This window comes from Hippopotamus amphibius, chromosome 5 (genome assembly GCF_030028045.1).
Source record: "Hippopotamus amphibius kiboko isolate mHipAmp2 chromosome 5, mHipAmp2.hap2, whole genome shotgun sequence".
In the NCBI taxonomy this organism is placed as follows: Eukaryota; Metazoa; Chordata; class Mammalia; order Artiodactyla; family Hippopotamidae; genus Hippopotamus; species Hippopotamus amphibius.
In genome coordinates, this window is record NC_080190.1 from 30,124,231 (window position 1) to 30,151,667 (window position 27,437).

A 27,437-nucleotide genomic window follows, 5' to 3' on the forward strand; every position below is an offset into this window, starting at 1 on the left:
CGCGAAAGCCCAGTAGCTAGCGCAGGCGCAGTCACTGCTCGCCGCGGCCCTCTGAAAAGGAGGGGCTTGTGCTGCGTGACCCGGAAGTACTCCTCCCATCGGTGGCGGAGGAAGGAGACCGCAGAGCGCAGGAGTGTGAAGCTGGCAGTTGTGCACTGTTCATAGTATGCAGCGGTTATTCTTACCGCCCTTGAAGGCCTTGATGGGGAGCCCATGTCTCCGGCTCCTGGTTCCTAGGGCCGCGCCTGCAACACAGGTACGGCACCGCAGCGGACTGAGTCACGGAAGAGGGCATGGAGTGAAAGGGCCAGGAGAGAGAGAATCCTCACACAGCACGTTTCCGTAGCTCTTTGGAGTTCACAGCGCATTTCCTTGTGTCCAGGGCACCTGAGTTCGGATCTGGACCTACCACTTACTAGCTGTGTGCTATTAGCCAAGTTGGGTAACCTTTTTGTGCCTCATTTTACTCATCTGCAAAATGGGGGTCAGAGCACCTACTTCATAAGGGTTGTTGTAAGTATTAGATAATTTAATATACATAGGGGCTTAGCACATAGTAAAAGCTCAGTGATTTTTACGCATATATTTGATTTTTGCTCAAAGCTCCCGGGTAGTCAGGTTAGGGACTATAACCCCATTCTACAGAGAAGTAAGTTGAGGCTTAATTTGTCTAAAGTTACTTAGTTAATTAGAAGCAGGAAAGGGAACATGAATCTTTGGACTCTTAGGAATAGAGTCAGGAGAGGGCGTCTATTCGCTGAACTAATAAGTATTGCGTGGTTATTATGTGTTAGGAACTGGGAAGCAAAAGATAAAATACCAAAAGCTTCCTGCCCGAGAGGAAGTCACAGTTCATTCATTTGTAACTCATTTGTCAAATCTTTAGTAAGGTCTTATTATGTAAGGGAACTGTGTTTCAAAGGAAGTTTGCAAGCGGGAAAGAGCCAGACAGATGAAACAGTGCTGTCCCACAGCTCATAGCTTAGTGGGAGATAGAGACAAACCTCTGTGTACTGAATGGTACATTGCAGTGTGTGATGGAGAGGTATGGTGTGCAGGGAGAGTGACCTGTTGCAGATGTGGGGGAGTCTGGGAATACTTCCTAGAGGAGGTGACATCTAAGCTGAGATCTGCAGTAGGTATTATCAGTCAGGGGACAAGTAGTGCCCCAGTCAAAGAAGAATCATTTAAAGACCCATAGGAGAAAGAAAATACTCCGTATTTAGGTGTAGAGTTAAGTCTGGGGACAGTATGCAGAGACCAGAAGGTTCATGTGTGGGGATGGATTGGAGGCAGGCAAACCAATTGAGGGTGGATGCAGTCCAGATAAGAGATGATGATTTACCAAGGCAGTAGCAGTGGAAATGTGGCCATTCAGGGTACTCCACACCAGACAGAGTGAGAGCGAGTGTGAGCAGCAGTGGAGTGAAGCCTTTCCCTCTTTCTCCAGTTGTAATTTGTCTGTCTGGATCCTTAGTGTGGTTGCCGCTGTGGGATCAGGCGCCCCTTGAGGCCAGGGCGATACAGCACCATCTCTGAAGTAGCTTTGCAACCTGGAAAGGGTACAGTATCCCTTCCTTCAAAGGCTGCTGAGCGGGTGGTGGGCCGATGGCTCCTGGTCTGCAGTGGAACAGTGGCTGGAGCAGTTATTCTTGGTGGAGTAACGAGGTGAGTAATTTGTTCATAGTGAGTCAGCTATTTGGGTCATCAGTAGAAGTGCAGGATGATGAGGGGGAAGGGACCTTAGAAATCATCTAATCTAGCTCCCTCATTTTATGTATGCAGAAACTGAGGCTTAAGAGAGGGAACATGTCTGATGGCTTGTCTTAGCCATAGAACAGTTTATGGTTTTACTAGTAGAAACCCTTCATAAAGACTGGTTCAGGTCTTAACTGTTAGCTGTGTATTGATTGTGTATATTTCCCCTCCAGTCAGAGTTAAAATTTGTTATGAAAATTTTGTACAATTTGTTTGAATTAAGAGCAAGTAAGATCCATACCTCACAGGTGGTTCCTATGCATGCCTCTTAGATCTCTTTAAATCTATAAAGAGATTTTATAGATTTGGATTCTACTCCCTCCACCTCCCCCACCCCCTTTGCAGTTTTTGTTTTTGTTGAAGAAACCCAAGTCATTTGTCCTTTGGAGTTTCTCACAGTCTGGATGTTGCTGATTGCATACATATGGTGTTTAACATGTTCCATTGTCCCCTGCATTTCCTGTAAACCACTTATTGCTTGATCAGATTCAGGTTGGGGGCAGGGGGCAAAATACTGTACTTCATAGGTAATTAGAGCATTCATAAATATCTGGTGTTTATTAGAGATGTCAACGTCCATTGATGATCATTGCTTAAATCCATTATTTCATTAGAGTTGCAAAATTGTAATAGGTATCTTATTAGCTCAACTGTAACGAGAAACTTTCTCTCATCAGCAGTTTGCTTATCCTAAAGTACAATGTGTTAGGAAAGGCAAGATAAACACTTGATTCCTTTCCCTTTATTTACGAATTTTCAAAACAAATTGGTTCCCAAGAATTCTCCAAACGTGACCAATAAAGTGAGTTTTTAAGTATCATGAGCTCATAGTTTTAAAATATATTTGATATGTTTCAATCCATTATAACTGATGATGATTTGCACAGATTGTCCGATCTTTAGTCAGTTGGACTATCTTCAGATTGGCTCCAGAGTCTTTTTTTCTTTAATATTTATTTATTTGGCTGTGCTGGGTCTTAGTTGTGGTATGAGGGATCTTCACTGCAGCATGCAGGGTCTAGTTCCCTGACCAGGGATCGAACCTGGGCCTCCTGCATTGGGAGCATGGAGTTTTAACCGCTGGACCACCAGGGAAGTCCCAACTCCAGAGTTTTTTTGACAGGACCCTAGTAACCTTTGATTCCGTGCTTTCTAGATAAGATGTTCCAGGCTTGTCTTGTGCATTTCCTGCCTCAGACCTGATACCAGCTTTTTTACTTTTGGAACCCTAACCTCTTTTTGTGAAAATACTTTCTAGTGTTAATAAAGTATGTGTTCCTCAAATTCTCTCCACATTCCCTGTGCCCTTATTTCAAAATACCTTATGTATTACATAGGCTGTTATGGGAAACTGCAACAAATTTGAGTTTTATTGTGTTTAAATTCATTCAGTAACCTAAACTGATTTATATCTGTAGCAGTCTATTCTGCTGTGTAAATAATATTGGTTACGCATTTAAGGCACATTTCTTTGGTCTCAGGGTTGATTTTATCTGTCAAGGAATGCTAGTGAAAGAAGTAAGGAGAGTTTAATGAAATAGAACAAGGAGTAAAGAAATTTGTACATGATAGTAGCTGTTTGTGACAGAATTCTGTGCAAGAGCAAGTTGTCAAAAGAGGAAACAATGAAGTGATGTGTTTACCTTTATAGGGGTCAAGTTCAGATCCACTTGCTGCTGTAAACCATTTATGAGTAATCCAGTGTGGTGTGCAAACATATACACACTCAAATTTAACACACACACTCAGATTTCTTTCCTATCTTAAGGTTAACAGAGTCTGGCCTCTCTATGGTAGATTGGCATTTAATAAAGGAGATGAAGCCACCTGCAAGCCAAGAGGAATGGGAAGCAGAATTCCAAAAATATCAGCAGTTTCCAGAATTTAAAATGTAAGTATTGTAGAAAATCAGGTAAACATCCCACTAGGCCCACTCGATCTTTTGTTTATTTAAACATTTCAGAATGGTAGGTTCTATTATTTTTTGCTATTTGGTTCAGTTATATTTAGCGAGCTCCCTACTCTATACCTCCAATTCTAAAGTGATTCTGAGGTCGCTGATGAGGAAGAAGGCAGACCGATCAAGCTTCAAAACCGAGAATGTTCCTGCATTCTACCAGGAAATAAAAACCAGGTGGATTTTTTTCTCTTTCTTATTTTTGACTTCCCTTTTCACCCAGCTTGAATCATGATATGACGTTGGCAGAATTCAAGTTCATCTGGTACATGGAGTACTCACACCGAATGTGGGGTCGTCTCGTAGGCCTCGCATACATCCTGCCTGCTGCCTACTTTTGGAGAAAGGGCTGGCTCACCCGTGGCCTGAAAGGACGTGTTCTTGCCCTCTGTGGTTTAGTTTGCTTCCAGGTGAGATTTGGGAAACCAGAGATGTTCTCAGGAGCTTCCAAGTTGGTATTGTTTTTTAACAGAGTGTAACAAAGTGGGTAAGAGCATGGATTTTAGTGTCACAGGCCTGGCTTCAAGGCCAGCTCTGTCACTTAGTAGGGCATGTTGTCTAACCTCTGTAGGCTGTGGTCTCCTTACCTGTAATTGGGGATAATAATAGAACCTACCGCTTAGGTTGTGTGAATATAAAGTGAGATCATGCATGTAAAGTACTTAGTTTAATGCCTGGAATCAGTAAGCACTGTAAATATGTTTTTGTGTCACAAGAATTAGAGTTTCTTTCCCATCATGGCTCTGCTCCTGGGTTCTCGTCTCCTCCCTTTTTCTAACTTGCCTGCTCTATGGGGAAGTGGGATCCTTATGCTGGAATGGCTGTAGAAGCAAATGGGGTAATTCTAAAAGAAACATTTTGTGGAATGAAGAATCTTAGAATACAGATGTGCCTGAGAGATAATTCAAGTATAAAGGGTGATTAAAATTATATAAGTTGAACTTCTCTTAAGGAAAAGAGCTTTGAGTGATTCCCACCGTTAAGGGGTTAGGGAAGCCTGAAAGCCAAGGAAAGGGATGTTAGAGAAGACACATGTGAGTATTTGGCTCAAGGTATACAGGCCCTAAGGGAGAATCTCAGAGCATCAAAGAAATATCAAAATTTGATCAGGAGGAAGCTAATTGGTTGATTCAACTCAGAGTGGTAAGAATACAAACCAATGAGAAGGAATTAAGGAGGGAGATGAAAGAGACAAAATAGAGGCAAGAGTAACAGATAATAGTTAGACATTAATAAAAATCTAATAGAAACTAGGGAGGGTTGGTGAAACAAAGTGAAAGTTTGTTTCAGAATTAAAAAACAAAAAACTGAAAACCACTTAAGACAGACTTCCAGGGAGGCAAAAATTTGAAGATGGCAGATGGGGTTATAGGAGGAAGAAAGTGAGGGGTGGCAAAGCACACTGTGTACTCCCTCCTCTTCCAGCGCCCTGTGCAGATGAAGTCAAGATAGTTAGGACATCTAGCGTAATCATGAAGGCAGAAAGAAATACCCAAAAAGACTTCCTGAGGAGTATGTATTTAGAAGAGGTGGGATTCTCCCACCTCTTTAACATGATTCTGCTGGCTGGGGAGGGTCACGGTGAAAGGGCATCTGATATGATACGACTAGAACTGACGGTTTGGTTAACTGAAAAAGTCAGTTAAAACGGAATCACAGAATAAATATATACCTTAAACTTTTAAACTTAAACATGTATTTTCATTACCATTTTTTTAAAAGAGGAGTAGAAATTTAAACACTTGTAAACCAATTTGCCTGAAATGCCTTACATATTTTTATGACTCCCACCCCCCATCTTTTATGATTGTCTGTTCCCACCTATTGTGACAGTAGTTGTTTTTAAGCAGTTATCTTTGTCAGGCTTCTCCAAGACATTCAGTCTAGTTTTTATAGAATCAAATGTCTTTTTACTTTCACATTTCACTGGTTTACATAATGTTAAATCATGTCAACTATTTGTAAGGTTTTGCCCAAATACACTTTTGTGTACTTTTCTATATTTGGCTTCTACTTCAATAAAATGTTCATCTAAATAGTGCTTAAGTATTTATGGTGCTATATGTGGAAATTGGATAGGTCTTGATACCTGGGATACTGGGGATATGGGAGGGTATGGAAAGGAGGGGTCAGGTAGGAGTACTCACTTTTTCAGAGAGTAAAGTTGAATAGACAGCTTCAACCTTGTTTTGTTTGCCTCTTCTCTTTTTGGGTGTAGGGCCTGTTGGGATGGTATATGGTGAAAAGTGGATTAGAAGAGAAACCAGATTCCCATGACATCCCTCGAGTCAGTCAGTACCGCCTCGCTGCCCACCTTGGATCAGCCCTTGTGCTTTATTGTGCCAGCTTGTGGACCTCGCTGTCACTGCTGCTACCTCAGCACACGGTAAAGTCAGTCGGTATTGTTTAACACATCTGCACAGATGCTGACAAGGTCAGAGAAATGGCATGGTACTAATGGGAAGTTGTATGTCAAAATGCATGCATTCCCTTAGTAACATCTTTCCGTTTACCAGAAGCTAGATATAACCAAAGTTTAGAGAAATATTGAACTTTGGGACTCTGGATAGCTTTGGGACGGCAAAGTAAAAACTGCAGTTATTCTTTTGGGCTGAAGCAGCTTATTCAAAGGAGAATTAGTATAGGAGCCGAATATTTTGTCAGCATTGCCTATCAAGAAAGCCAAAACCTGAATTTTAGAAAAAGAAGGAAAAAGTATCAACAACAAGAGATACCCAAGCACTTTACTTCTGACTCCCAGAGGGATGATGGATGGAGAGGTGAGGAAGGCCAGAATGAAAGCTGTCTGTGGACCTTTAGTGGTGTACAGTAGCTGTGTTGAGCTGTTTGTTCTTTACATGGGCACCCTACCATTCAGCAGATCTAACAATGCAGTAAACCATAGTGATCTTGCCTAAAAGTATTTTCTCTGTATGCTGATTAAAGGAATATATTAGGTATTTTTAAAATGAGTATTATTTTAGGTATTAAAGCATGGTTGGCCTGGATAACCTGTTCATGGATTAAAGCTTAGGATGTCAGTAGGACTTTTAAGGAGAACCGTCCAGTAGGTACTTGGAGCCAGTGATCTGGTTCCTAATAAGGACAGGAGATGTTGACTTGGTGGTCGTCCCACAGGGCAGCCAGATGGAGCTGAAACATTGGTATAGTAGATAATCCACATCTGAGTAATTCCTGTTCTTCTTACTTTCAAAGCCAGACTTCTAAAATGAATTGCCTGCATCTATAGCTGTACATCCTGACAACCCGTTCTTTTTTTCCAGTTCTTGTCATCTGGCTTCCTCTATACATCCCACCCACATACTCACCCCCACACGGTGCCCACACTCTCCTAAATAGTCTCTTCTGAATGGTACTCTTAAAGGTTACCAATGACTTTTTAGTTATTAATGGCTTTTCTCTTTTTGTTTATTTATGTTTCACTAGTTACAGAAAGGATTTGAGATGACAGTCAACTATATACTAGGGTGAGTCAAAAATTATCCGCACTCTGGTTATATTAAAACTTCTGTAAATTCTACAGCCGGGGTGTGGATAGTTTTTGACTCACCCTTATATTACTGTGCTGTCCAGCACAGTAGCTACTAGCCACATGTGGCTATTTAAATTCTAATTAAAATTAAATGAAATTAACTTTATATAAACAAACTTGTTAACTGCTTAAACTTTAAATAAAATTTAAAGTTTATCTATGGGATTTTCTTTTCTTATTTAGTTGCCTGAAACCCATCAGCTTCTGCGGTTGAGACGATTTGCTCATGGAACTGCAGGCCTGGTGTTTCTTACGGCTCTCTCAGGTAGGACTCTCCTCATCAAAGGTGGCCTGGCTTCATCCCACTCTCGGGTGGGATCTCTTGCCTAATGCTTTCCTCCTGCATCTTTATATTTCCTTTTCACACCTGCTTCTCTCATACCTGCCATCTTCACCCTCTCGTTTTCTGTTCCTTCCTCCCTTCCTAAAATCCTGCTTTCCAGTTAGTTGAACAAAAATACTGAGCATCTACCTGGATCCAGACTGTCTAGGTTCAAATCCTGGCTTCACCACCTATGAACTATATGACCTTGAACAAGCTGTATAACCTCTCTGGGCCTCAGTGACCTCATCTAGAAAAATGGGGAAGATGATAATAGTTTCAGTAATATCTGTGAATTACTTAGCATCTCACATGTAGCAAAGGCTATATACATGTTAGTTGCTATTATTATATAAACAGTACTGTTATTATTATTACACTACACCAAGATGGGTCAGACAAAAGCCTGCTCTCAAATATGGCCTGAGGTGGGGAGTTTATTGGGGCAAAGAGACTAACACAAGATCTTTCTCATGCTTTAAATCACACCTCTACCTCTCTTACTCTAGTACTGCCCTATACAATAATCAGTAGCCTCATGTGACTATTTAAACTTAATTAAAAGTAAATAAAATTTAAAGTTTAGTTTCTCAGTCACATTAGCCACATTTCAAGTGCTCAGGAGCCACATGTGGCCAGCAGCTGTTGTATTAGGTGGATGACAGATAGAGAGCATTTCCATCATCACAGAAAGTTTGACTGGATAGCACAGCTCTAAACAGAACCATCAAACCAGTGATCCACCCAAGCCTCCTCCCCTTTTTTTGGAACATGAATTTTGACTTTATAAATGCCAATTATAAAAATAAGGAATGTGATTTAACATACCTGAATCTTGGATCATAATAATGGATCAGTCATCCATTAAATTCATGGATACCTGCTTTTTGTGTTTACCCAGGATTTAGTTTATAAGATTTTTTTGAGCACTTGAGGAAGACATAATAAACAATAAAACATAACATGTGAGACCATGTTTGGTGCTATGAAGAAAAATAAAGCAAGATAAAAGGGGATAGAAGTGGGGTAGGGGAGTGCTGTCTTATGCAGTACAGGATAATTGGGGAGATCTCTTTGATAGGGTGACATTTGAGTGGAGACTTGAGGAAGTGAAGGAATAAATTAGCTAGTTCCGGAATAGACGAGTAGTTTTCAGTTGGGGAGGTAAGGAGGATATCACAATCACTAAGGGAACTTTTCCAAACTAATATGCCTCTCTAGAGCTTCTAATCCACCCCTCTAGGGGAGGCATGCCAGAACCTTGGGGTGGGAGTAGGTGAGGATGCAGGTGGTTGTTGTTGTTAAGTTTCCATGGTGATTGTGATGTATATTCCCTGTTTGAGAGCCCATGCTATAAATCTTTCTATTCTCTGACTATTCCTTTTGTCTAACTCTGGGATAATAAACATTTTCTATGTCAGAACAAGTATTTGGTCCCTTCTTCCTCTTATTTTAATAAATACTGTTTACCCTGGAATACAGGGGCTTTTGTGGCAGGGCTGGATGCTGGGCTTGTTTACAACTCCTTCCCCAAGATGGGAGAATCTTGGATCCCAGAGGATCTCTTTACTTTCTCCCCACTCCTGAAAAATGTTTTCGAGAATCCCACCACGGTGCAGTTTGATCACCGGATTCTGGTAAGTCTGGCTGGTGATTACTGGCTACTAAGCACAGGGAGCCTCTCACAGGCTCTGGGGTATCTGAAGCACTGATAGCAACATTGACATGGTAGAGTGGGAACTAGATTTCCTTTTCTTTTTAGAAGAAATTTAGTATCAGTTTTCTGATGTGATGTTTTTGTCTTAATTGCCCACACCCCTCTAGCCAAATTCTGACTTTCAGGATGCTGCCAGTTTCTTAAAGTTTCAAATATGCCTTTTATCATCTGGCAAATGATAACTCCCCTCAATCCAGCACAAGTATAGGAGAGTCTTTTAGCAGAATGAGGCTGAGTAGAGGAGAGAGTGCAAAGACAGTGGTTGCTGAACACATAGTTGTCAGGGCTGAACCCAGACCCCAAGAAGCTAAGAGCATCATAAATACTCCTCATTTTATTTAAGCTAATATTTACTAAGGGCCTGCTATGGGTCATGTTGAGATCAGCTTGGTGGCCTGGGCATGATAAATTGGAACAGGGAAAGGTCAGCGGCAAGGAGACTGGGGAGAAGCAGTAGTGCTATTGTAGTAATGCCGTGAGAGTGATGGGGCTTAGGCCTTCATGGTGAGACTGGGACTTGAGAAGAATGGTGAATCTGAGAGAGGTTGTAGGGAATAGAAGACTGGCTTCAGGAATAAAGGTGAAGAAAGATCAAAGGAGATCCCAGAGTTTTTTCTGTGGCATGCTTAAAACACACCAGCAGGAATGGGACTATTGGAATGAGTGTTGAGCTAGAGATGGAAGATGTCATCAGACTGAGGTACATTAAGTGTGAGTGTCATCAGACTGAGGTACATTAAGTGTGAGATGATAGTAGGTCACCCAGAGAGAGAGGCCCAGGGGCCTCATATCCAGCGGGAATGCTGGGGCTTGGGCAAGTTACCTTGTGCAGGCTTAGTCCCCACTGCTGCACAGCGTTTTGGAATAAGTAAAGTCTGATTGAAGTTGTCATCGTGGACAGCTCTGAAAAGGGAAAGACATGAAATAGGTATAGAAAATGATAGAAAAACATTCTCCTTGACATCCTGAAAGGGGGATGGAAGCCCTACTGCCAGTCCCAGACTGTCTTTCTGAAGAGGTGGAAATGAAAAGGAGACTTTAGATCTCTTTTAGCACTAGCTGGCAGCACCGCCGCCTCCTCCACTCGTAGCCCAGGAAAACAATAACCCTCATGTGCTGGGCTTGGCCTGGTTTTAAAAATATAGGATTAGAGTAGAGATAAAATTAGGGATAAGGATGCAAAGAATAATTTAAAAACTGATTGGCCACACCTGGGGGACACCCACATTGGAAGGTGGGTAAGATTGCTGAGAGAGTAAGTGTGTATAAAGTGATACGTGCAGAAACTTTAGGTGGAGCCATACGTGGTTGGCATTGAAGTGGCAAACAGAAGAGGAGCATGGAAGAGCCTGAGGAGGAGTAAGCAGGTGGTTCTCTGCCTGGGAGGGAAGGTGCTTAGTGGTTACTCAGTGGATCTGGGGGGCTTACCTGTAAGGTGAGTGGAAACCAAGAGGGTGGGACATTTCTTCCTGGTACTCGATGAGACTCTTTCTGCCCTGCAGGGAATCGCTTCAGTTACTGCCATTACAGCACTCTACTTCCTCTCCCGGAGAATTCCCCTTCCTCGAAGGACCAAGATAGCAGCAGCAACTCTGCTAGCTTTGGCGTACACTCAGGTATAAACCACTTCTTTTTGTTCTGAAGGTGTCCCCAAAACAAAATTTAAAAAGAAAGGTGACAGTCTAGGAGAAAATATTTTCAATATTTATAATAGACTAAAAGATTAACAACCAGAAAATAAAATAAGTAAAGGATATTAATACACAATTCTCACAAGAGGAATGATGAATGGCCAATAAATATGAAAAGCTGTTTAGCCTCACTTATGATTAGAGAGGAACAAATTAAAGCAATGTGTGCCATTTCGTACTTGTCAGATTGGAAAAAAATTTTTAAAAAGGTAATCAGGTATTGGCATGGGTATAGGAGAATGGATACCTTTGTATATTCTTAGTGAGAGCGTGATTTGTTATGGCTTTTTTTAGAGGGCGTTTGGCAGTATCTTTTGAAGTGTTAAATGTTTAATACTTTGATCAAGCAAATTGACTTATTTTTGCCTGCCCTGGAGATATTCTAATGCACAAAGAGCTATGTCCAAGGAAATTAATTGTGGGATTACTGTGATAGTGAAAAATTGGAAACAACCTAAATAGTTAAACATCTATGGTATATCCATACTGTGGAATACTGTACAGCAGTTTAAAATAATAAGATCTCAAGACATACATTGTTAAGTGAAAAAAAACATGTGACAGAACAATATATTTTTTAAAAGCACCAAGCTGTATGTTTTTCTATAAACATGTATACAAAAGTACAAGTGTGTAGAAACTGATAACACTGCTTACCTTTGGGGAGGATAACTGGGCTAGATGAAGAATAATTAAGGAGACGTTTAGGTTTATCTAATTTGTTTGAATTTCTTTTGTTGTAAGAATATTTACTTGTGAAATTTTAAAATATATTTTTCAATGTTCTGATGGGAAAATATAGAGGATTTGTGTATCTGGTTTTCCATGCCAGTCATTTCAGCTTTGAATGTGTGGTTCCTGCTTGGCTTACTGCTTTTTTCCTTTGTAACAGGTGGGCTTGGGCATTAGCACTCTGCTGATGTACGTCCCAACTCCTTTGGCTGCCACTCACCAGTCGGGCTCTCTGGCTCTGCTCAGTGTTGCCCTTTGGCTCATGAATGAACTCCGAAGAGTCCCAAAATAATTCTCAGAGGATCAGCTTCCTAGGACTGAAACTGTGCTTTTGAGAGATCATCAGAGAGCACAAGAACCTCGACTTTTCTGAGAGGATGACCTTGGCCTACCAAGTGGTTTCCAGATTGATCAAGTTGTTTAAATTCTTTGCCTGTTTTTAGGAGTCACTGGATCAAGACAGTCATTAAGTGTGGTTATGCTTAAGGTTCCTTTTTAAATCTATTACTTTTGTATCCTATGTTGAAAATCAGATTAATTTAGAGAAAGAATTGTCTGTCATTTGCTTCTTAACAGGGTCTGTCTTAGGTTTCTTAATGTTGACAAGCTGTTGGTTCTACCTGCATGATCTCTGTCTCCTTGACCTCCTGAGTCCTGGATTCTGCCTAAGTAGAAATTCTTTATGATCTCAGCTTCACTTCCATCAGGTAAAGATTCTAAGGGACAGACTGGCATACCCTCAAGTAGCCAGATAGCCTCAGCAAGAAATAGCTGCTGTCTTCTAGTGTTCTGATTTTCAAAAACAGGGAAAGCACTAACCTAGTTCCTCATGTGATAAGGCTGTTACATCACTAGGTAAGATGAATGGGATATAGTATAAATCAGTTCCTAAAAGGGTTTCCTAACAGCCTCATGGATAAGAAAAATATGGCCTTGATAGTGTAGTACATGGACATCTATTCAGGTATTTAATCAAATTGTTGATTAATGGATTAGTGTGATTTTGGCCTCTACTGATATTTCACAGGGCTCTGTCTTATTCAACTTTATTTTTTAAATCAGCGATTTGGATGAAGAGATCAGAAAGATCAGATTTGAGAATGGAGCAACCCAACATTGCTGATATAATAGATGACAGTTACAGCTCAAAACAGTTCCAGAGTGACACCATCAAGATGAAATTAAACAGGTCAAAAGTGTAGCATCTTCATTTAAATTATATAGGTTGTTTAAGTTTGGGTTAGAGAAAACTGGCTTCATTTTCACCTCATATAAAAAAGACTTACGGACTCCAGTTGGACACAGGCTTGACGTGAACCATCCGTGTGATGACACTGATAAAAATTAGTGCTGTTTCAGATTTTATCAATAGACGTGCCACAGCCATAGTCAGAACACCTCAACGCAAGTGCTGCATTTCACTCTGGGTACCAGAGTTTTTAAGGAGGATATTGACCAGCCTGTATGTATCCAGAGGAAGGGACCAGGATAATGAGTCCAGAATGTGTCTCACACAGGGAACACGTGAAGGAACTAAGGGTATGCAGCTGGAGGAGAATGTTTAGAGAGAAAGCAAGAATCCTGCCCTTGAGAAGTTGAAGCCCCGTCATGCAGAATAAGGAATGAGCTTCCTTTGTGCTGCAGAGCTGGGAGCAGTGGGTGAAAGTTGCAAAAAGTTCGTTTTTAGTTTGTAGAAGGCAAGAGTCAGACCAAATCAGTTGCCAACTAGGGTCAGGCTGGTGCAGACTGGCAAACTGGAGAGCAGGTGCCCAGCTAAGGGACTGCACTACTGCTGGGTGCTGGTTTGTTGCTACTCTGCAGGTCCAGAGTTGTCAGATCTGATTTTTCAAAGAAACCAAACATCCAGATAGTTATGGGAATGCTGTCAAGTTGTTTAGAACATTATGCAGGGTAAACAGATCTGGAAGCCATAAATGACCTAAGATTTGCCCCTGTACAGTCGCTGGTCTAATGATCTCAGTTCCCTTTCAACTCCAGTATTCCCTGGGTTGCAGTGTGACCAATAGTGTATCATTTTCAAGTGGTTCTTAGCAAAATAGAAGTAGACAGTTTGTCTTTGATTCTTAAAAAATCCTGGCCCCAGGAGCTGGTTCCCAACTTCCCTCATGTTAGAATTTTTCAAAAGCCTAGCCCCAGCCTCAGGCGAGACAAATTAAATCACAGTCTCTGAAAGTAGTAACAAGCGAGTTCCCCAGGTGATTCTGATGTGCAGACAGGTTTGGGAACCACTGGCTTAGGCCCTAGGAGCCTAGTTACCTGAGAAAGTTTGACCAGTTTTGACCATTCCCTCCAAATTTCCACCCCACCCGATCTCATTTAATCTGCTGTGTTGATCCTGTTGATGTGCTTATGGGGTATCGCCTCTTTTAGATGGAATTCTCTAAAGAAAGGGAGCTGCAGTCCCTGGGGCAGATTCCCATACCGTCATCTCCTGATGCCCAAATTAAGGTTGTTCTTAGTTAATAACTGAGTCTGCAGAGGGCAGTCTGATCCATCCCAAAGAACCATATGCTGATACTGCTACTGTTCCCTCCAAAAAAGTAGCACCAAATGAATTAAATAAGTTCAGGTTGCAGATGTGTTCTTTCATTTTTTCTTTTATTAAAGATGAGTAAGTTTGGAAAAACAGATCTGTTTGCATTTAGTGATAGAATTGTATTATGCCCATCTATGAGCTCCTGGTGAATGGATATTATCTGAATTACTTTTGTTTGCATTATTCCCAGCACCAGACACATACCAAATATTACATGAATGAATGGAAAATGGATGATTACAGATTGGTGTCTCAGACACTGCTTTCAAAATAAGTCATCACACCTGGAAGATGAAATGAATTTCCCTTAATGTTTTCAATAGTCTCTCATCAATTGTCAGTTTTTAAAACATCAAAGGAAATTAAAACACCTGGTTTTCTTAATCAACCCAGGATATCTTTGTCTTTAACGTACACTGACAAATGCTGTCCATTGTGGCAGGGGTAATAATTAGCCACTGCCTAATGTGATGCTGGCTGCAAAGAACAACACTGATGATCATTATAGTAGGATAACCAGTTTATCCTTCCAGTCCCGGCGTGAATGGTGGGTTGTATACTGGCGTATGTAACATATACACCCATGTCCCTGCATAAGGGAGAATGCATCCCGTCTCTAATATGCATTGCACATTTTGTTCAACACTGATTTAACAGTATTAGAATTTCAAGAAATGTTCAGCAAAACTATTATTTAACGTGAAGCATTAGAAAAACATACAAGCTTAGCAACCCCCAAAAGGGATGCCATGCAGGCAGCCTTTGGTTTTTTAAAGCAAGAAGGGAATATTTTAGTTGTGGATCATAATAAAAAGATGTCTTTCAACACTGCAGGATCCAATGCTCAAGGCAGAAATGGAGGAGACAAAACATATATACTTCAGGGCTTCAAATAAAGGGGAACTGTAGGATAATTTCAAACACAACATAATGACAAGTTCCAGAAATTACAGCGTTTGGGATTCTTGCTTGGAAAGAAAGATTTTATGATGCTAATTAGGGGCAGAGCCTTCATCAGCAATCTTAACAGGCTAAACTCTGGCAGGTGCCCTGTAGGAAGGGCTGCTTAGGAAAGTAGCAGGGCTACCTTACACTGGAGAGGTGGAGAGAGTGGAGAGGAGTGGTAGGCTGCCAGAGGGCATATGAGTGGCTGCACTACTTAAAAAGGAGAGGCTCAGCTTGCCTGAAGTCATGCATGCATGGCTATAATCCTGTGAGTCCAAAATTTTTTTCAGCTTTGGTCTTTATAAAAATGGCAAGCAACGACTGAATACATTTTAAAAGTAGAATGCCCTTGTGGTATGGGTAATGATTCAGTTTTACAGATAAAACAATATCATTGCTCAGACTCTCAGAGAAACAAAATGGTCAGCGGATGTATTCCTCCTCTGTCCCTCTAATAATGGTGCTGACAAACTGAGAAATAATGAATTATTAGGCAGAAAAGGAAACACCTGTAATAATACAAGGGAAGTCTATTCAGATATTTTTTTAAAAAGCCCTCATTTTTTAACAAATATTTTTTGTAATACCAACAAATCCTCATGAGTTTGACAGAGCACATGGCCCTAATGGCAGGACTGGGAAATCAGCATAATCTGAGACTAGTTGGGGAGAATTTGAAACATCTGCTACTTCTACCTTAATTCTTAGTTCCAGTTGAAGTTTCATCACATACCACAGCAAAAAGGGAAATTAGATACTAGTTCTGAATTGGTTTGAAAAGAAGTTTAAAAACAGCAAAAAGAAACAGCATTCTGTTTTTGTAAGGGAGTCTAGGAACTGCCCAATAATTACAACCAAGTTCCTTAATGAGGTAGCTCTAATAAACATGTATATCTTAAATAATTTAGACTGTAACCATAACATGAATTGCTTGGATGCTGTGGTTAGGAAAATTGCACAAAATTAAGCAAATTGTTTTAAAAAAGATACCTAAAATAATGACAGAAGCTAGAATGGCTGTAGTGAAATTCTGACACTATTTCTAACAAAGTATTTCTTTCATATTTTATTCCTAAATGTGAGCAATCACAAATGAATATCAGAAGCAGTTATAATAAAGATTGAGCGTGATTAGTTGCAGTTGGCTGTATTATATTGGGTGGACCAAAATGTTCGTTCAGGTTTTTCCATAAGATCTCACAGAAATACCAGAATGAACTTTTTTGGCCAACCCAATATATGTTCTTTTGAGACACACAGTCTTGCAAGAAGAGTCTGTCAATGAGCATTTCATTTGCATGTGTAGCTACTGTTCTGGGTGTCAGTTTCATCATCCATAAAATACAGGTTAACCAGAAATCTCTAAAGTCTCAGCTTTAAAAATCTCATTTTCTGAAATTGATGTATGATGATTGTTTTTGGAAACTCCATTCCCACCAACCTTCATGTCAGGGGCTATGGATAAAGTAGGAAATGACCACTGCTTCTTCAGGGAAGCCTGGTCTTCTACACCAAAGGCCACAGTTCTCTTCTTGAAACTACTGTATCACTTCTCTACCTTCTCCACCTTTAGTTCCTTAGGCCAATTGTTCTCTCTCTGGAACTGGCCTCAGATCACCTTGTGTAGCCGTTTTGTTTTATAGGTGAGAGAGAAACCAGAGAGGGCAGGTGACTTGCCTGGGGTACCAGAGCTACTTACTGACAAAGCCAGGGCTAGAATCCAAATCTGCTGTTCCAAAGCCTGCTGTTCTTTGCCCTAAATCACACCACCCACTTGTCTTTCACTCCTGATAAAAAGCAAAACACAAAACTATGAGAATAGGGGTGGGGGGAGGCATCTATTTAGATAATACCAGTGAGAAGTTATTGTATCACAAAAATATAAATATGGAAGTGATAATAAATTTTAATGCCTAAAATGACTAGCTTAGCAAGTTCATGGCAGACTCAACCACATTTTAATAATCATTGCCTAAGGCCTCTGAAGTTAAAGAGAGCTCTTAGGCTGAGGAGGGCGGAGGCAGAATACTTCGGCTAACATTAGAAGAATAAATACAAGGTTGGTGGAAAGTGATTAAAATTTCCTTGACCAAGGAAATTCAATTCAAGGAGCTAAGGTACAGAGAGAAAGATGGTATAATTTGGCTTAGAATTAACTGCAACTGAAGTGAATGTAATGCCAAATAACTGGGTATTATATATTTTTTCATTATGTTCTCATGATAAGAATTCAGAGAAAAGTGATGGGTTGTGCCAGCACAAAGGATACTAAAGCCTCACTCCTATAAGCCACTGACTCGATTTTGACATTTGTGACCTATGTCAGTAATTAAAGCACTAAAACAGTTCAGGTTCATTGTTGCTGTTATAAGGAAGACTGCTTGGTAAGATTCAAAGGAACCAATGGAATGTGAATTTTATGAAATCATAATTATTTTCTCATGAGAACCACTCAAAATGCAGAAATACAAATAGAAATCTTTAACAACTGACAGCAAAAAGAGGATTAAAGGGAAGATAGACTGTCTGATTCCATAAGTAAGAACATTTCCTTTTGAGAAAGCAGTATATATAAGTAATTGGCCCTCAGCAAGGGTTAAATGGCTTCTGTTTCTAGCTAATGAAATTTCATTTAAAATTTTTAACTGGGAGCATTGGAAGAAGCACAGGACCCAGAACCAAGGGCAAATACTTGGTTTTTCTGAGGGGTATGACAAAAATTTGTCTTTCTTATTTTTATACCATGGAACTCTGAGATGCCTTACTCTATAAAGACAAGCCTAGATCCTATAATATTAAAATAATAAACAGGATATAACACTAAAAAAATTCAAAGACTAATTAAAATAAATTAAGAATAAGAAATACATTTATATGGAAAAAAATGATAAACAGGTATCCTGAGTTTCTCAACTATAAAAAGAACACAATAATACCAATCTGATTGTCATGATCAAATAATATACATAAAATTCTTAACTGAGTGTCTGATACACAGTAAGTGCTTCTTAAATAGTAGCTATTATTATCATATCCAGGATGAAGAATAACTTCATTAATAAGAGCTTTCAAGCTGGACCAATCACCACCTCCTCCATGCTTCAGTTTCATTCTGAGTACACAAATCACTGATCACTGTTAGCCCACTAGGTAGCTTTTCAGAAGATCTTTGACTAGACCACACAAGAAAACCAAAAATAGTATTTGGAAACCAAGGTGAGGGGAAGAGTTACCTGAGTAGGCAGTGGCTAGCAGAAACAGATGATGACATTATTTATAAGCAGCATTCATAGGCAAGGGGTCACTCACAGTACAGACACAAAGATAAGAAGTCAAAGAAAAGGCAATTTAGAAATCTTAAAAATTAAAGGAAATTGCTGTGACATAAGCCCTAAGGAAAAATAAAAAGTACTTCCAAAGGAACCTGTAAGACTCTTTGCTGGATGCATTTTTATCTAGGACTCATTATCTTTTCACCTACCAACCAAGAGTCAGTATACTTATTTTCATCTCAGTTTATTTCTAGGGGGATCTGGATTTATTTTTCTCAGTTTTATGAAGCACGTATTTCCTTTCTGCTCCCAGTATGGAATTTATTCTTTAAGAATTCCACTTTTTTTTCCCTTTAAAGTTAAGGACCTTTCCCCTACTCATGTAATCCTAGAACTCAAAGCTGACACAAAAGAAAACTATTTTAACTCTGGGAGTGTATTCTTGGGCAGGACATTTAAGGCTACATAGAGGAAAGATTGAAGTATAAAGAAGGTTCCACAGGGGATGAAAAAGAAATCCTCGGGCAATTTGAAGGCTAAATGCAGAGAAGACGCAAAGCTGCTAAAGGTTAGCGGATAAAAATGTAATTACTATGGTTTTTCCTCTCTCCCCATTAATGGAAATGCTGTTTATGACTGAGAAATCTCTTAAGAGATATTCTGAAAGTTGCCATGTGGATTATTAACAGATTTATCTTTATTCCAAAGTTTAGGATTTGCTTCTTTTCAAATATTCCAAGAGTCAAATTGAGAGAACTTCTATTTCTCAGAAAAACAGTAATAAACAAGAGCTGGAATTTTACTGCCTTTGCCCACTCTCCTGATATTGTTCTTTCCTTCTTTAAAAACAACCCAAATGCATCCCTTCTGAAACTCCATATTGATCTCAGCAGTGAAATAAAGGAACTCTTTTAAACCTTCCCACATAAGGACTCATAAAAATAGGCCTAGAGGACAGTGACCTGAAACCAGACAAATCCAATCCCCCTCACAGTTTCTCCATCCCTACAAGCACACAAGGCTCAAAAAAGAAAAATTAATGCCCAAACAGCATGTGAGGCACATAGACATGGAAAAATTTTCTATCCTGGTCATACCAGGCGTCAGATAACATACGGTTAAAATCTTCAATGGACCATTCATTTAGAAAGGGTTCTAACCTTTTAAAATCACAAACTAACATCAGCAACAGTATGTCAGGGATCTTGGACCACACTCACAATGGCTTCTTTGTCGAGTAAGCAAAGAAGTTATGTTATTTTGGTTGCCTGGAAATTCTTATCTGTTCCGCTGATCTTGGATCCCTATTAAAGGCTGTGGATCTCCACATAAGTGATATCTCTGTTACAGAGAAAGAAGGAGTTGCTGCACTTGCTAGAATGTCTTCGGCTTTGAATCAGATGCTCCAAGTTTGGTTTCAACCAGGCTTCCAGTGTGCCCAATGCCAAACTTCAAGCTTTAAGCAAGGGGAGAAAAGTCTAGATCCTAGGAGCACACCAGATCACTCAGATAAAGGAGTAGAAGCATGCTTCAATTGGACTAAAGTTGGGCCCCTTTGTTAGCACCAATCTCTCATTTAGTTCTTCATAGACTAAATTACAGCTTCTCTCAGAGAAGAGGACCTGGATATTGAGAAGGAATTAAAGTAGATATTGAAGTAGAAATTCCAAGGCCAAACATCCACAAAGTCAGGCAAAACAGCATCTGAGGCCAGTACGAGAAAGTGGTGGAATTCAATGGGCAGCAATCCTGGATACTTGAGTTTCCCTGGAACCTGTCCAGCCTCATGGCCCAACCTGTACCCCAATCATGGGCACCACCTCCTCAATCCACAGCAAGTCCAATGGGGCTGAGGCTCGACTTTGTCGCTGGTGAATTCGGCGCAGCCGCAGAAGGTACAGGATGATGGCCAGGAGCACCACCAGGATACAGGCAAAGAAGAGATAGTGGTTGTAGACAAAGGAGAGACGGAACCAGCTACCATGGGCCTGTCGGGCGCCTTCCTGCCGTAGATCCCTAAGGAAGAAGTTGAAGGTAGAAAGAAACATTAGTTTCGGAGAGAAATATTTATGCTGATTTAAAAGGTCCAGTGGTTTTAACCCATGTATCCCATCCATGCAAACATGCTACAGTACCAGCTCCACAGGGCAAGCAAAGCTGAAGCATGCCCCAAGCCCAGACTGGTATGTGTGATTCCTCCTGTACCTTCCTTTCCCCAGCCTAGAGGGTGCCTCACAGGCCTACCCCCTCTAGAATCTGAGGACAGAAGCCAAAAACATGAACAGTAAGACAAGACTGGTCATCTGTAAAATAAGTCTTAACAGTGACCCCATACCACCCTTGCCTACACAGTTTGTAAATATGGTACTGAGAATAGGGTGGCCCCTGAATCTAATCAAGAAATCAAAGTATATCTAAATCTTAAAAAAAAAAGTTGCTGTGCTTCCTGAGGATTTAGGATATATCTAGAGAAAGCTGTCACTTAATCAACTGTATTGCGATCTGAAGTAAAAATAGAGCCATGTAAACCTAAGTGTAGCTGTCTGTCTAGAACAGAAGCCCTTCTCTTGTGGTCCAGATACCAGATCCATTTTCATTCTGTTTGACTGGCAGTGTTTTTGTTTTATTAATTAATTAATTAATTTATTTATTATTGGCTGTGTTGGGTCTTCGTTGGTGCGCATGGGGTTTCTCCAGTTGTGGCGAACGGGCGCTACTCCTAGCTGAGGTGTGGGCTTCTTATTGCAGTGGCTTCTCTCATTGTGGAGCATGGGCTCTAGGCACTCAGGCTTCAGTAGTTGTGCTCGTGGGCTCAGTAGCTGTGGCACACGGGCTTAGCTGCTCCGTGGCATGTGGGATCTTCCCCGACCAGGGCCCGAACCTGTGTCCCCTGCATTGGCAGGTGGACTCTTAACCACTATGCCACCAGGGAAGTCCTTCAGTGTTTTTTAAAAATGTTAATCTCCAAACAGAAGACCACATATAGAACATGGATTTCTGTCTTCTCTTGACAAAGGAGAGTTGGCAGATGCTGGGACAGCACTTTTGCACAACAGTAATCAGCCTTTTGTTTGGGGCACATACTCTCCAGTTCCCCATATCTCTCACCTGACTGGCTTCTGACAGTAATGAGTTTAAAGAAACAGGCACCAAAGATTAAGAACTCACCTTAGTTTATCTGAAATAGTCCAGAGGAGAGAACATCTAAAAATTATCCCAAATATCTTATGGTACATAAGAGCAAGACATCCCCTAAAAGCATCATGTCCTTTGTTCTAATTCTGGCCCACCAAAAACCTTCCAAGTCAATGATCTCTAGAGTGACTCTACCCATTAGGAAAGATTGCTATATAGGAACAACATATCCTGGTTCTCTACTCAGACAGAAATAGTTCCAGAGTAACTTTAGTTCATTAGTCAGTATCTTAGAAGTTGTTGCTAAAGATTGATTTGTGGTAGATAAACAAAACTGAATTCCTGGGAATTCCCTGGTGGTCCAGTGGTTAGGACTCTTTCACTGCCAAGGGCTTGGGTTCAATCCCTGGTTGAGGAACTAAGATATTACAAGCTGTGCAGCATGGCCAAAAAACAAAACAAAACAAAACAAAACAAAACAAAACAAAACAAAACCAACGCACTGGATTCCTGAAATTGCAAAGAAGAACAGACTCCAGGCCAATAATACTCAGACTTCTTTCTGTTTCAACATGCCTGGTAAATAATAGCAGTTTCATGTAACAGTAATAAGGGTAGTTTGGGTATATTTTTTGTTTTTATTTTTGTTTTTTTGAGGGGGAGGTCACTTAAGAAACCTATTCTGAGGCACCAACTAACATCCTCTGAGCTCAGGATGCCAGCTTGGTCAGTCCACTTTACCTGAGTGGTAAGAAGCGTGTTTTATACAGAATGGCTCCCAGTGTCCACTGAACTTCTCGGTCATAGACCAGCTGGGCTGTCTGCAGATTTGGGTAGTCATATGGAAAGTGGAATCCTTTGTGAAGAACTTGGTACATCCAAGCTGACTTAAAACACTGATATCTGTGTGACAAAAAATAATTTTTTTAAAGAAAAAAAAAAGAATTCTAATGCTTTCTGCATAGTCCCACTAGATGTCAAAAGACCCCTCTCTCCTCATTTCACCTTCCTCACCTCTAGGTGGAGCCAAATCGGAGCCTCCTTTATCTTAACATTTACCACAAAAGTGGTACCTCTATGCAACGCAACAACACTATTGTGGCTATGTTTTACTTTTCTTCTTCTTTCTTTTTTCTTTTTTTCTAATATCGCTTATCTTCAGGGAGCATGCTGAAATATCTACAAATATGATGTTTGGGATTTGCTTCAAAATAACGGAATTGTGGGGTGGGAAAAGAGATGAAACAAGAGGGCCAGAAGTTGACAGCTATTAGGAGGGAAGCTGGGTGACAGACACTCAGGAGTTCATTATACTGTTCTATTTTCGTTTATGTTTAAATTTTTTTTTAACTAAAATGATTACAAAATGGGAGGACTGATGAACCAAACTGGCAAAATATTGATATTTGTTGAAGATGGGTGACAGTTACATACAGGTTTCTATTACTGTTCTTTCTACTTTTCTGAATGTTTCATATTTTATTAAAAGTTAAAAATAAAAAGACCACCACTTTTGATTGAAAACCACTTGGAGAGAACACTTTTTGGCAACCACCAGTCTCCCTTGGCCTCGCTAAAATAAGCTCACTATTTTGGCCTCTACCCTTCAGAAAATCAAAATCTGAAATAACCAATTCTCCTTCAACATAAAATCCAATCTGTACTATCACTCATTATCTCTCATTCATTGTTCATACATTTTTAAGGCCACGTCTGAGGGAGAAAAGGAAGTTACTTACTTGAGTCGATGCTCATCTGCATGCGATGAAAAGAGGCCATTCTTGAATCTCTGAGTGAGTACTGACCAAGCCATGCCACAGTAATCCTGGAACCACCACAGAGAAATGGTGCAACATGAAATGGGAAGCAAACGCTGTAACTCCCTGACAGTCACAGCTCTTCCATTTCTAAAGTTACTTGTGGGGACCTCCTGGTGGTCCAGTGGTTAAGACTCTGAGCTTCCAATGCAGGGGGTGCAGGTTCGATCCCTAGTTGGAGAACTAAGATCCCACATGCGTGCCATGTGGCATGGCCAAAAAAATAAATTAGTTAAATAAAATAAAGTTACTGTGGGCTACTAGCTGACAAAGGAAAACAGAAATGACATATTCATTCACCAAACCCTGTGTCGGGTCCTGGGCAAGGCAAGTCCCTGAACTCAGGCCACTGGGTGACTTCAGTGGCCTGGGAATACTCCTCTTTATTCCTATTGCCTCGAGGTCCAGTACAAAGCCAGCCTGACATGGCTCCTGAGCCTCTTAGGCTTCAAAGATGGGTAAGGTTAGGACCAAGAGTAGCAACATCAAAAAACAAAGAGAGCTTCATTCTACCCTACATAGGACTGACATGAGCAGATCAAACAGATGGAACAGAATGGTCAAGATCTATCACTAGCCTGGCTCTGTGTTGTAATTCTCACCAAAGGAATCATTCCTTTCGGTCTGTTCAGTAAACTAACATTTCCTGAATGTCTACTATGTGCCAGGTGCTATTCTATGTGCCATGGGGATCCAGCAGTGTATAAAACAGGTGAAAACTTCTGTCCTTATGAAGCTTACATTTTAGTGGTGGGGGGACAGACAATACCCAAATATACATGTGCACATACATACACACATGGAATGTGTCAGATGACATAAGTGCTCATGGGAAAAATATAGCAGGAAGGGGAAATAGGTAATATTGGGGAGGGCTGCAATTTTGTATAGGATGGCCAAGGAAGGTGTCACTGGGACGATAAGAGCCGAGTCAAAGTTCAAAAAAAAAGTGGGGGGGGAGGGGGGATCATCTTTTACCTAGGAAAGAAAACCTATGAAGCCACTAGCAGTTTGGTCAGGTAATAACTTGAGCCCTTTGGTGTTCAAGGGAATAGGATTTGAAGAAGTTTTAAAACGAGAGAAAGATTCAGGCCATGGACAGTTAGGGGACGCTGGAAAGGAAAGGGAATGTGAGGGTATTCCTGGAGGCTGGAGACGAAAGGGCAAATACCAACCAAGTTTTCCTCAATATTTCTTAGGGACTGCCTTTAGGGAACAGAATAGTACAAATACTGCAGATATTGTTTCTATTGGAAGCCTTATACCAAGAGAACCTTAGAGAATTCTAAGAAAGCAGAAGGGAAAGAATAAAAAATATGAGAGGACAGATCTCCTCATAAATGTTTCTGGTAAAAGAGACAGATATACAAAAATTCAAAAGAGATGAATCCAAATTGAAGCAGGAACTGTACAAAGCTAGCTCAACTTTTACCTGTCCAAGTAACTAACACTTTAAACCTGTAAGATGCTTAAGTCCTAAATGTGCTCTAAGTCAGCAGTTCCCAACCATCTGGGCACCAGGGTCTGGTTTCGTGGAAGACAATTTTTCCACGGACTGGGGGTGGGGGTGGGGGGTGGGGAACAGTTTGCGCGATCATGCGAACAGTGGGGAGCAGCAGATGGAGCGTCACTTGCTTGCCCACCACTCACCTCCTGCTGTGCGGGCCACCGACCGCTACCGGTCCACGGCAGCCCAGGGGGTTGGGGACCCCTGCTCTAAGTGAACATCTACTTCTTCTGCATTTTATGTCCACTATCATTGCTCTTTACAACATCTTTTTAATATTCCAAGTGACCCTATACCATTCTGGTCTCTTAAAAGCTCAAGGTAAGAAAATGAAAGTGGACTTGCCCACCTGTGTGACATCACCTCCAAAAGCACATTACCCCTGGGAACACCCAGTAAGGGAAGAATATCTGGAGATGACACTTTTGGCCACAAACATTAAATAAGACTATTGGAAAGTTGGAGGAAAAACCATTAGCCACCATGACACTATTAGACCTGGGTGATAATTTGGGTAATAGGACACCCATGGAAACCTAAGCTTAATTAATTAGAAGCCAGTATACCATAGCAGGTTCCTTAATTTCTCTAAGTCCACCTCCTCATCTGTAAAATGAGGTCTCATAGGGCTCCTGCCAAGAATCCAGTGAGATCATGCATGCAAAGCCCTTTGCATGGTGTCTGGTACAAAGTTAGGTGCTGCCAGGATGAGTCATCTTTATTATTAATAATTTACCTGAGCAGCCTTGGCAAATGTTGGCCCGTGGTAGCGGCCACCAATGCGCAACACATCCTCTGTACAGTAAAAGAACTCGGAGAAACCGTAGAACTCGCTGTTGTTGAAGTCAATGGGTGACTGGTAGATGCCGTTCAGCGAGGCCTGGCTGGTGTTGGAGCGAGCCAGCAGGGGGCTCAGCATGGCCCCACAAGCCACCCAGTCCCCTCTTCCTCGGACATGCAAGACCTGGCTGTTCCTTTCCACCACATCTGTGAGTCCCACAGGCAGGCAGGGATCCAGAAATGGATTGTCGGGACTCAGACCTGTCTTCTGGCCCAGCAACCTGTCACAATGACAAAAACAAACAAAACGCATCACCACTGTACTCAGCCTCCTCTAAGATGCTTCTCAGACATCTTGTTCTTCTTTTACATGACACCCCTAAAAACAAGGATGGAGTATTACCACGTGGTTGTGTCACATGAACATTTAAATTATGCAAATTCAATTTAGAAAAAGCAAGCAAGCAAGCAAGAAAAACAGAAACACGGCAGTGATTAATTTTATTCAGCCTTACAGTCAATACATATATTTCCCAATGTATAGTGAAATTGGAGATGTGAATCTGCTATTCTCCATCTGGTCTTCGTTCCCACTTGCCTCTTAAAAGTGAAAAGATTTCACCATGCTGAGCACAGTTCTAAAGTATAAAAAACTGACTGGGGACTTCCCTAGTGGTGCAGTGGTTAAGAGTCTGCCTGCCAATGCAGGGGACACGGGTTCAATCCCTGGTCTGGGAAGGTCCCACTTGCTGCGGAGCAACTAAGCCCATGAGCCACAATTACTGAGTTTGTGCTCTAGGGCCTGTAAGCCACAACTACTGAGCCCTCGCACTGCAACTACTGAAGCCCATGTGCCTAGAGACCATGCCCCGCAACAAGAGAAGCCACGGCACTGAGAAGCCCGTGTACCACAACAAAGAGTAGCCCCTGCTCTCCACAACTAGAGAAAGCCTACTCACAGCAATGAAGACCCAACACAGCCAAAAATATATCCATACATACATACATAACTTTAAAAAATAAAAATAAATATAAACAAAAGAATGACTGGGAGGAGGTGAAGTGAGAAGGGCTGAGGAGTGTCCTGAGGAGGGGACTATGGCAGTAGCACAGCGGCAAGAGTGGCAACAGTGACTAAGTACATACTCAGCTCTGGGGGGGCAGGTGTTGATTCCCACCATGGCCATCACACCAGCTCTGGTTAATTAAAGTCTGTACTTGTCTAGCAACAGTATTCTTATTCCTAAAGAGATTAATATGTATGCAGATCTGGCCAAAGATGGAAATTAAGTGGAGACCAAATAACTTTGCTAATTGCAGTGAATTAGTCATCAGTTCCTAAGAGATGTTGAACAGTGGACTTCCTGGAATGAAGATGCATCCACAAGGGTAAAGACTGAAGGAGGGAATGGGAATCTGGCAACACAACAAAATGCTTTGGAACAAGTGGAACCTATTTTAAAGATGTGACACCACCTATAAGGAAAACTCAGAAAATTATCATTAAAAAGAGAAAAATGTTAACTTTTAAAATCCCAGGAAGCACAGGTTTCTCTACAGATTAGCAGATACACAAGATCAGTAATCAGTCTTCTGAACTGCATAACTTAGGACACATGGTAAAAAAAAATACCAGTGTATGAGAAGATGATGCAGTTTGTTCCAAGGCAGCAGAAGACAGCAGACAGAGATAA

The 27,437-nt window shown here is 41.0% G+C and overlaps 2 protein-coding genes across 7 annotated transcripts in view; one reads left to right on the forward strand and one right to left on the reverse strand.

Moving 5' to 3' along the window:
* Positions 1-78: 78 nt before the first annotated feature.
* Positions 79-12,303, forward strand: LOC130853378 (cytochrome c oxidase assembly protein COX15 homolog). The gene is made up of 9 exons (XM_057735123.1): positions 79-256; positions 1,478-1,668; positions 3,527-3,649; positions 3,939-4,125; positions 5,934-6,101; positions 7,452-7,533; positions 9,073-9,227; positions 10,810-10,923; positions 11,891-12,303. The coding sequence occupies exons 1-9, from the start codon at positions 167-169 to the stop codon at positions 12,020-12,022; spliced, it is 1,242 nt and encodes a 413-aa protein (XP_057591106.1). The 5' UTR covers positions 79-166; the 3' UTR covers positions 12,023-12,303.
* ENTPD7 (ectonucleoside triphosphate diphosphohydrolase 7) overlaps positions 10,836-27,437 on the reverse strand; it is a 64,340-nt gene continuing 47,738 nt past the window's right edge. For 5 of the 6 annotated variants that reach the window (XM_057735120.1, XM_057735117.1, XM_057735119.1 and 2 more), the window contains 4 exons: positions 25,700-26,024; positions 23,379-23,464; positions 22,381-22,542; positions 14,337-20,520 (listed from right to left, as the gene is read on the reverse strand). In XM_057735120.1, coding sequence (XP_057591103.1) covers positions 20,289-20,520; positions 22,381-22,542; positions 23,379-23,464; positions 25,700-26,024 — 805 coding nt within the window. In that variant the 3' untranslated portion in view covers positions 14,337-20,288. Of the gene's footprint in view, positions 10,946-14,336; positions 20,521-22,380; positions 22,543-23,378; positions 23,465-25,699; positions 26,025-27,437 lie in introns of those variants that run through there. The other variant, XR_009053733.1, reaches the window with a different exon arrangement.